At 41.6% G+C, this 10,108-nt stretch overlaps 1 protein-coding gene across 6 annotated transcripts in view; it reads right to left on the bottom strand.

The window, feature by feature from the left end:
- The window catches only part of ZCCHC7 (zinc finger, CCHC domain containing 7), a 234,308-nt gene extending 225,055 nt beyond the window's left edge, over positions 1-9,253 (bottom strand). The window contains exons 1-3 of one of the 6 annotated variants that reach the window (XM_011939438.1): positions 9,096-9,204; positions 8,034-8,233; positions 2,804-3,434 (exon numbers count right to left, since the gene is read on the bottom strand). In XM_011939438.1, coding sequence (XP_011794828.1) covers positions 2,804-3,413 — 610 coding nt within the window. In that variant the 5' untranslated portion in view covers positions 3,414-3,434; positions 8,034-8,233; positions 9,096-9,204. Of the gene's footprint in view, positions 1-2,803; positions 3,435-8,033; positions 8,234-8,828 lie in introns of all 6 variants that reach the window. The other 5 variants (XM_011939435.1, XM_011939434.1, XM_011939437.1 and 2 more) reach the window with 5 other exon arrangements.
- Positions 9,254-10,108: the final 855 nt, after the last annotated feature.

Raw genomic sequence — 10,108 nt, 5'->3', positions numbered from 1 at the left:
GCCTGGCTAATTTTTTGTATTCTTAGTAGAGACGGGGTTTCACCGTGCCAGCCAGGACGGTCTCGATCTCCTGACCTCGTGATCTGCCCGTCTCGGCCTCCCAAAGTGCTGGGATTACAGGCTTGAGCCACCACGCCGGGCCATCTATACTTTAAGAGAAACGAAAAAAATCTTCTCTCTAAAGATTATACGAACTGATCTATCCCCAGATACTTTTATGAAAGAGGTAGTGATTACAGAGTAACAACACTCTTAAATGGGCATCAGTACTAAATACATTGTTTATTAATTGGAAAGAAATAGGATTACAGCATTAGTAGATCAAGGAAATAAAATAGAGAATATATACGACAGTATTTGTAACAGTTTGTAAGAGTCAAGTAAATTAATTTTCAAAAATGCAGAATTTAATTTTACTTGGCTAAAACAAAAACACAAATCCGAGGTTCTCTCTACTTTCTCATCACTATCATTTACCAAACATAGCACAGTTCGATTTCTACTCCAAATCCAGCACCTAATTCATGTTTTTCCCAACCTACCCACATTGTGCCATCAACTGCAGCATGTCTGTAGATTCTCTAGTGCAAATAGAAAGCAGCAGGGAGTTGTTTCAAAGGAAAGATAATAAACTTTTTTCCAGCTTATCAAGCTTTCTTCTCAGTATGTTAAATGTGAAACAGTAAGATACCCAAACGGAAATACTCAGTAGGTGTACACGGAGAAACTGAAATCAACAAAATGGTTAAGGAGATGACAATTTGATGACCATAAATACAGAAGTGATTAATGAAACTAGGTATGATCTCAGGAAAAAGGTAATTTAGAGAAAGAATAAACTAAATGCTTATTTTGGCCTTCTATAGTGTTACGCCTAACCCAAGATCATTTTGTTTCTGTCATCTTGCTCCAAGCTGACAAGTATTACTGGATAAAGTTATGGAATCCCTCAAAGTGAGTTCATTACAAGTTCATATTTTAATTTTGACTGAACACTACTTCTAAGCAATCCTTTATTCTCTTATTGTTGATTCACTAGAGTGCAATGATTTCCAATTTAACAGCCTTCAGCCTCCTGGGAAACTATAGAATTAGTTACCTTAATGGGTACCTAGAGCAATGCATTATAAACACTATTTCTCACATATCAATGTTGTGGTTAATAAAATACAAAGTCATCTAACAGTAGTAGCTTCTTTCCTTCTTTCTAATATGCATTTTCTCAATTGAATACTAAAATCATAACTACAACCATGGGTGGTCCACAAATTGTTTCGAAGTTAAACAGGTTGTCATCTTCAAAATACTGGTAACCACTGCCTGAAAGTATTCCCCACAGCACTTAAACATCCTTTCCACATTCTAAGCTTCCAATTATTCCCCACCCTCTCTTACTTTTGCTTTCATTTTCCCAAGAAAATCAAACACATCCTCATATGTTCTCTCATCTACCTCAATCCATCTGAATTTATTCTTTCTCCTCTACCTTTATAAATATTTGATGATTTAGCAATTACTAGTGTCTCTCTTCCTTTTTAGGAATAATTCAACAACACATACACCTGATCCTATCTCTAACCTGGCCCCCAACCCAATCCATCAAACAGGTTTAGTCTCTCCTTCTTCTCAAGTTTCTTTCTTTCTACCTAAAAACATTATCAGAGCTCACCTATATGGAAAAAACTTTGTGATTCTGTTCTATGTCCTAACTACTATTCTCTCTTTTCGTTTTGCTGTCAAGTTCTCAGGGTTTGCAAACTACAGTCTGAGCCAGCCATCTGTTTTTGTATATAGGGTATTATTGAGAACAGCCACCCCCATTTCTATAGGTATTATTTAAGGCTGCTTTCCCACAAGGGCCAAGTTGAGTAGTTAAGATTATCATGTGGCTTGGAATCCTAAAATATTTTCTATCTGGCTTCTTAAAAAGACATTTGCCAATCCCAGGGGCTCCAAGCACAATTTACATTCAATGTCATCATTTCTGGGGAAGCCATTAAAAGTTTTGGGGCAGCAATAAAGTACTATGAGTAAAATTTCAATACCAGTTTTAACAACAGTGTACAGGGTAGATATAAAAGAAGACTACTTTGGAAACTAGTGCAAGAGACTGGGCATTAGCCATAAAGGGAGGGAAATGAAAAGAAGGAACTTCTTGAAGGCACAAGCATTAAGACTAGATGACTACAAGTCACAGAGACAAAACTAACACCAAAATTTTAATCCTTGATGACGTAGCTCTCAAAATTTGCATTCTCTCCTATAATCTGCCCTAGACTTCAGATCTTCATATTTTCCTGTCTTTCTGACTGTGGAGTACCTAAAATCCTAATCCTAACACTAATTCCATATATTCTGTGTGCCAGGCATTCCCCATGCTTGCTGTCTAACTCCTGGGTAAGCAAATCCCATATGAAGAGACAGTCCCAACAGAGTTGGCTGAATGAGTGCACGGGGCTAACGTCAGAGGTGGATGGAGTACTCACCTGTGGTACCAAGCAGAGGGGGGGGAGGTAAGATTTCAGGTCCAGAACTGGCTCTAGCCAAACAGGAAGCAGCAGCTATGAATCTGCTTACACCAGAAGCAGAGTGTCTTTGGTATTCTGACATACTCTTTCTGATATTCAGACAGACCACCATTAGAGTAGCCACTGGTAAGAGAGTCACATGAGAAACAAGCCAAAAGACAAGACCAAAAAGTGAGGAATTAAATGGAGCAGACCCTATCGGTCTTTTCTCTAGGAAAAGCGGTCCTCCTTATGAAAGATGATACTACTTTCAAAATGGCCAATATGATACTAACCTTCAGTAACAGAGTTTTCACATCCCACAAGGTTGAGGAGGATATCATCATCTTTATCATCTACTTCACATCCCAGTAGCATCCAGCTTTCCACATTATCGCCTTCTGAAATGGTGCTTTCTTCCTCTTCACTTGAACTGACCTCTATAATCATGACCTCTCGGATTACATCTGATCTCTCTTCATGTTTAGGCTTCTCAATATCACTCTTGCATTTCTTATCAACCTGCTCATTAGACTGAAGGGAAGCAGAAGGACCAAAGGCATTTTCTTGTGCTTGAACTCTAACATTCCTTCCTTTACATCTATAAATACTGTCTTCATCAGACAAAGTGATGACCTCTGACCCATCTGACAGTTGGATGACCTCATTATCTGAAAGGACGATTAGTTTCTTCTGATTTGGTTTACTACTTGAAGATTCCGAATTCCCAGAGTTCTTTTTTTCATGTTCTTCCTCCCTGATGACATCATCAAGATCTTGGGCATAATGAATTTGGCTATAGAGTTGAAATTCCACCTCACTATCAACACTCAGTTCACTAGATGACTCATCTCGATAAAGATCATCTTCGTATGCTTCTATAGTCTCATAGCCACCAAACATCATAAAAAGTCAGTAACCTTCAAGCTGCAAAAGAGAAAGTTGTACACAGAATATATTTTAAAAGTTCAGATCATGAGAGTTTAAGGAACAATATCACCTGTTAGTGACAACTGCTAATATGAAGGCCATCACTATTCTCAGACATATTAAAATACCTTTTATCCAAGGATTTCTAAGTCCTGTTAGGACCCACTCCTTTAAGTCCCACCACTCACTAACGAGAATTACTACTGACAAATTGAGTTATAGTTATTGATGTAAACACAGTCAACACTCTAAGAAATGCTTTGTTTGGTGATTTCATCGTGCAAACTTCATAGGATGGTTTTCACAAACCTAGATGGCAGAGTCAACTACACAACTAGGCTATATGGTATGGTCTATTGCTCCTAGGATACAAACCAGTACAGCATGTTACTGTACCAAATACTATAAATAACTGTAACACAATGGTATTTGTGTATCTAAGCATATAAAAGATTCAGCAAAAACAGTATACAAATCCTATGGGACCACAGTCACACGGTCTGTCTTTAATCAAAATGCTATTATGCAGCACATGATATGTAAGATTTCACAGGTATATTGTAAATGAAAAACAAGTTGAGATCTATTGCAGGACACAAAACCCTTGCTTTCCAAAATGTTAAAACAAAACTTAAAGTAGCTCTCACTAGCCTATCCATTCTTCATCTTTTCCTTGGTTCTGGTTCTACAGCTCATATTTTCAAGCATACACAGGAATATTACTTCGATTATGACTAAAATCCCTAACAGGAAACAATTTTGTTTACTGTTTTGGTGTAAATGTATATTTCTTAATTAACAAATTAATCTCATAGCCCTCTGATTGTTGGCCAAAAGAATAAATAAAAATGCCTAAGCTGGCAGTGGCTCATGCCTGTAATCCCAACACTTTGGGAGGCCAAGGAAGGAGGATCACATTGAGGTCAGAAGTTTGAGAACAGCCTAGGCAACACAGTAAGACTCCTTCTCCATAAAAATTAAAACTAAAAACTTAGCCAGGCGTGGCAGTGCAAACCTGTAGTCCCAGCTACTCAGGAGGTTGAGGTGGGAGAACCACCTGAGCTCAGGATTTCAAAGTTACAGTGAGCTATGGTCACGCCATTGTACTCCAGCCTAGGTGACAAAGCTAGAACCCAACTCAAAAATAAAACAAGCGTGGGCCAGTGCAGTGGCTCACGCCTGTAATCCCAAGACTTTGGGAGGCCAAGGCAGGTGGATCACTTGAGGTCAGGAATTCGAGACCAGCCTAGCCAACATGGTGAAACCACATCTCTGCTAAAAATACAGAAATTAGCTGGGTGTGGTGGTGTGCGCCTATAATCCCAGCTACTCAGGAGGCGGAGGCACAAGAATAGCTTGAACCTGGGAGGCACAGGCTGCAGTGAGTCGAGATCATGCCACTGCACTTCACCCTGGGCAACAGAGCCAGACTCTAAAAACTCTGTACTAGTTACAAAAATGTATATTTTTATAATGTATATTTATAACGTATAAATACAAACTTAATAATGACCCAATATTGAGACAAAACTCCCAACTTTGGGAATAAATGCGTAAAGTGAAACACTTTACTTTCTACTGTGAGCATATTAAATTCTCCTCAGCCTTCATCTTTTAAATTCGGCTCGAAATCACCTGCAACCAGGCTAAATTAAGAGCCCCTTTTATGGGCGTCCATAAGCACTTCACATGTCAAAACACTCATCACATTTCTAATTACTTATTCAACATAAATTTCCAAGGAACACAGATCACAAACCCCAGGAGGGCAGGAACTATATGCACTCTGCTAAACAATGAATCACCAAAGCCAAGCAGGGTAACTGGTATTTTCGGGGTCAGCTACAAACGTTTGTTGAATTCACATATGAATAAACGAACTACACCACTGGGCATTTGTTCTTCAGCCCTGATAAATCTCGTATGTGCTTAAAATACAAAAATTATGAGATGAATTTCTCTGTTGTCTTTCAACTACTCCAAAGTCTTAAATTCTAGCATAGCAACCAAAACTCTATACAGTAGATGTTTCTATTAGGTAATGATGGACTAATTAAAATGAGAGCCCTGGAAAAATAAGTGTGTGTCCAAAATCAGGGACAGCCTAGAGAGCAATAATGATGCCAATTTATTCTTTCTTCCACTAACAGCTATACACATAAAATTTAAAATAGTTGTTTTCTTAATGTCCCAAATTTCTGCCCCAAAATACCAGGGTGTTGTGATGGTAGTTCTGGTAATAGAACCACCTTAATCCCAAAAACCAAATGGACAAGAGCCAAAAAGGCACTACATTCCTACTGGAGTTGTTTGTTTTCCAGAAATAAATAAACCCACCTGTAATGCTTTTCTTCTATAGGGTATCACATGCCTGTGCCCTTGTTGTACTGTCCTTCAGGTGGCTATGCTGTTATTATCACACAAATTGAACGTTGCTGTCTGAATAATGCTCATAGCATTTATCAGTTTATATTGAATTGTTAGCCTCAGAGGAATTCAAATAAAAGATGAATCCTTTCCTTTTTATTTAATAGGTAAATTAATTCTAAAAGAAGTCAAAGGAATTATGCTTCTTTCAAAATCCTCACTGGATCCATCCTGAGGATCCAGTGTGGACTTAAGATAAAACATAATTCCAGTGCAGCACAGAAAAAATTAAAGAGCTAAATTACAGTTACAAATGTGTACTACTCTTGGAGCCATCCCAAAGGAAAGGGATTAAGAATAGAGCCATAGGCACACCTGTGAATGTATGCCAAAAATAAACTACAGAATCATAATAAAAACTGAATTTCTTGGGTCGAAGGATTTATCTCTTTCCCTGAAATGCAGAAAAATGAGTTTAACAATTTAGCCCCTATGGCCTTTAAGAGGATTCTGTACCGTCTGTACTTGAAAATTGTGCTGGGCATAACGTGCTCTCTTATTTAGGTAGCTTATGTATGCCAGGGTTAAGGTCTGCCTGAGGCTGTTTTGGTTTATGTTACTGCTTTAATTACGTTCAAATGAATTTAATTTACCCTTTTAAAAAGTGTCTCAGAGGACAATGTATGTTTTTTACATACACTCATACACCCCCTTGACTCAGAAGGCTTTCTCAGCTTTTTGATCCCTGTACGTGACTCCCAAGTATACTAACTAGATAACAAAATCAGATTATCTCATACAGACTCCTCAATCTTCCCATCAGGAATCTGAAGTACAAAGAGATAGGAGGCCTAATTCAAGGTTATGCAGCTGGTTAAGAACACAGCTAGAAGTGATTCACATTTCTGTGATTCTCAGCCCATTGTTCACTACAATTTTTAAATAATTTTTTTTTTCCCCTCAAGACGGAGTCCTGTTCTGTTCCTCAGGCAGGAAGGCAGTAGCACAATCTTGGCTCACTGCAACCTCCTCCTGGGTTCAAGAAATTCTCCTGCCTCTACCTCCCAAGTAGCTGGGATTACAGGCACGCGCCACTACACCTGGGTAATTTTTGTATTCTTAGTAGAGACGGGTTTCACCATGTTGGCCGCGCGGGTCTCGAACTCCTGACCTCGTGATTCCCCCCCACCACCCCGGCCTCCCAAAGTGCCTGGATTACAGGCGTGAGCCACCGCACATGGCCCAAAATAAAATTTTCAAATAAGTTAACTTCAAATTAAGACGTTTTGGGAAAAAAAAAAAACCTTCCTTCATTGCAATATTTGCATTGGTTCTAACACCTAAATCTACCTCACAACTATCCACTTTAAGTCCCAGCAGAATTTAAAAACTAAATGAGACATTTTAGGTAGAAGGAAAACACACATTTGTCAGTTTGCCACTCAAGAATCTCCCAAGTTGGTACTCAAAGACGATCAATCCCATGACCAGAAAAGATGTTTCCTATATAAGATCCTAAAATATCATGGAAATGAAACTTACTTAAGAATTAAAATACCTTAACAAATATAAAACAGTTATAGAATAACTGCAAAGGCTATTACCATTCAAAAGAGGGAGCAGTATTCATTGACTGGTTTTAAACTAGACAACTTAAGGCTTATTTAAGCTTTCAGCATTTACTTAATGCAGTCTTTAATCAATCCTTCCGCTCTCACAGTCTACCTACTGGTCATTCTGATCTTTTGCTCTTATTTACTTCCAAAGCACCTTTAGCCTCCCTAGATCTAGTTCCTTCTTGATGACAGAGGCATCCATCTCGGGTCGATTTAAATCAAATCCACAGCCTCATTTTCAGTCCAATTTTCATTGGAATGTGATAAATACACTTTACTTTCAACGTAAAATTCCTTTCTTACTATTAGTGAGCTGCCCCGACAGGACAGTTGAAACACAATTGACTAACCGGTTAAAATGTCTGTCCATTTTTCAAATGCGACGGCCACTCTGAATCAAATTTGATTGGGGTGGAGAATCCAAATGTGTAAAACAAAGGTCACAAAAGACAGAGCACAGTATTTCGGGAGGAAAAAAATAAGCTAAATTTAGTCACATAAGTCCCAGCTCTTCTTGGGATATAGACATGATTTTTATGAGAATTAATCCTATCCGGAAACATTTCCTTCACCTTTCCCTTTGCCCTTTTCCTTCGGTCATGCAGTCTCTTACCCTGATACCTAACATATTAATATAATCCTCACTTGCGATCCTTCCTGAGCTTATTCCCCATCCTCAGATTCCCTTGAAAGCAGCAATGCTAAACTGTCTCCAAAGCATAATGCTTTCCTAAATACACACACAATCCATTTAAAAGTCTTTGTATGTGACAGCCTAACTATTTAAAACACGAAGTCACTTCTCTAACAGTCCTAGATAAAATTTTAAAAAGAAAAAGAAAACCACAAAGTCAAGAGCTTCTGAGGGGACCTGAAAAGTCATCAAACTGAACGCTCTCGTTTTATAGTTGGAGAAACGGGCTCAGATAAACTTACTGAGCGAAAAAGGCCCTAATGGAGCTCCTAATTCAACAGTGTAATCTGAAATAATCTTAAATTCAGCCTCAATAAGAGCTTTCTGGAGTCGCGAGTTCGTGGGGGAGCTACGGCTAGAACACAGGCCTCCTGATTCCCAGCCACAGCTTTTCCACCGAACCGGCAGCTCTTCCCAAAAGTTGAAGGCAACTGTCCGCTCACAGGATGGGAGGGATAAAGGGCGCCTTAGTAAACACAGTCCAAGTCTACTTGTTTTACATGAGGAAAGGGACACAGCTCCCGAAATCTTGGAGTCCACGGCTGCAGCTGCTGCTTCTGACAGCAGAGGCGGGAGGTGGCCCGGGACTACTCGGTCCTCAAAGACTGGACTCCCTCTCGGCGCGCCGGGACCTCCGCGCTTCACTGACTGGCTTCCCTACAAGACTGGGGGGGTCTTGCGGAGAGATAAAAAGGGCAGACACGCCACCCCCACCGAGGCCCTGGACGCCCAGCCGCTCCAGAATCACGGCCTTAGCCCTTGGAGGGCCAGGGAGACGCGGACCTCCGAGTCCAGCAGCCCGGCCGCGTGAGGCGGTGCGCAGCTGAGGGACCAGGAGCTGCGCCCGGCCACGAGTGAGGGACGGACGGGAGACGTCGAGGCCGGCGAGGGGCACGCGCTAGTTCCACAGCCCGGCGGGCGAGACGGAGGATAGGTAGGGGTCCCGGGCCGCGGGCGGCTGGGGGGGTCCGTCACACACACATACTCACTGCCGCGGCTGCGAACAGGAAGCACCAACCGGGAACCAAACGCGTAGAGGGACGGGGAGGGGCGAGGACAAATGAGGTAAGGAGGTCGCCTCCGCGCAGACCGGGAGGGAAGGCACTTCCGGGGACAACACCGCTCTAGTCGTCGCCTTTCCGTCCCCGCCCACCCTCCGGGCCTGATGTGCGCATGCATACTGAGTGGGAACACTTTCCCTGCCCCGCCCATAATTGTTAGGCTTGCCTTCCTTGCTTTGCCCCTTCCCCTTCCCATATTCTCTTGAAGCTACCTAGGCTGCGTCTATTATTTGAATGACTCGTACGAAGGAGATGCTATTTACGGACAAAAGCCGGGGAGTTCGTGCCCGCTACCCCCGCGAGGAAAACTACAACTCCCATGAGGACACGGGCGAGATTGAGGTCGGGCTCCGCCTCCTTCTCCCTGGCGCTCGGTGGACGCCTTCCCAGTGCCACGTGGCGTGGGAGCCTAGCTTATCGCGTGCATGACGAGGGCCGGCGTGGCTGGCTGCTTGGCCCGCAGACCTGGGCAGCGGGAAACGTCTACTTGAGAGCGCATGGCTTCAAACTTCTCCCTTGCGCTCATGATCTTAGGCTGATCGCTTTTACCTTTAGGCTGAACACAGGGCCTCCAACTCTCTGGAATTCTAGGCAACAGATGTAACACTTTGTGAATCTTGAAGAGCTGCACTCCTAAATAATGGAGTTAATGGTGATCCTTTGGAAGTCTCTGAAGGTGGCAAGATTGTGATGGGAGCCTCTGGCTTCATTTGCCTTTCTCATACCTTATTTTAATACAAGGTAAATCCATATGTAGAACTTTAGAAGTAACTGTCGACCTAAAGGAAAAACTGAGGCAAAGCTAATATAAGGGGAGAATTTATTTGGGCCAAGTTTGATGAGTGAAACCTGGGATCATCAATTCAAGTTGCCCTCAGTATGTCATCCGATAAGCAGCAGTTTCCAGTGAGTTCTTTGTCTTGTGAAGCTCGA

The sequence above is a fragment of the Colobus angolensis genome, unplaced genomic scaffold (assembly GCF_000951035.1).
Source record: "Colobus angolensis palliatus isolate OR3802 unplaced genomic scaffold, Cang.pa_1.0 Scaffold181, whole genome shotgun sequence".
Taxonomy (NCBI): domain Eukaryota; kingdom Metazoa; phylum Chordata; class Mammalia; order Primates; family Cercopithecidae; genus Colobus; species Colobus angolensis.
The sequence above is the reverse complement of the archived record's forward strand: the minus strand, read 5'-3'. Positions and strand labels throughout refer to the sequence as shown.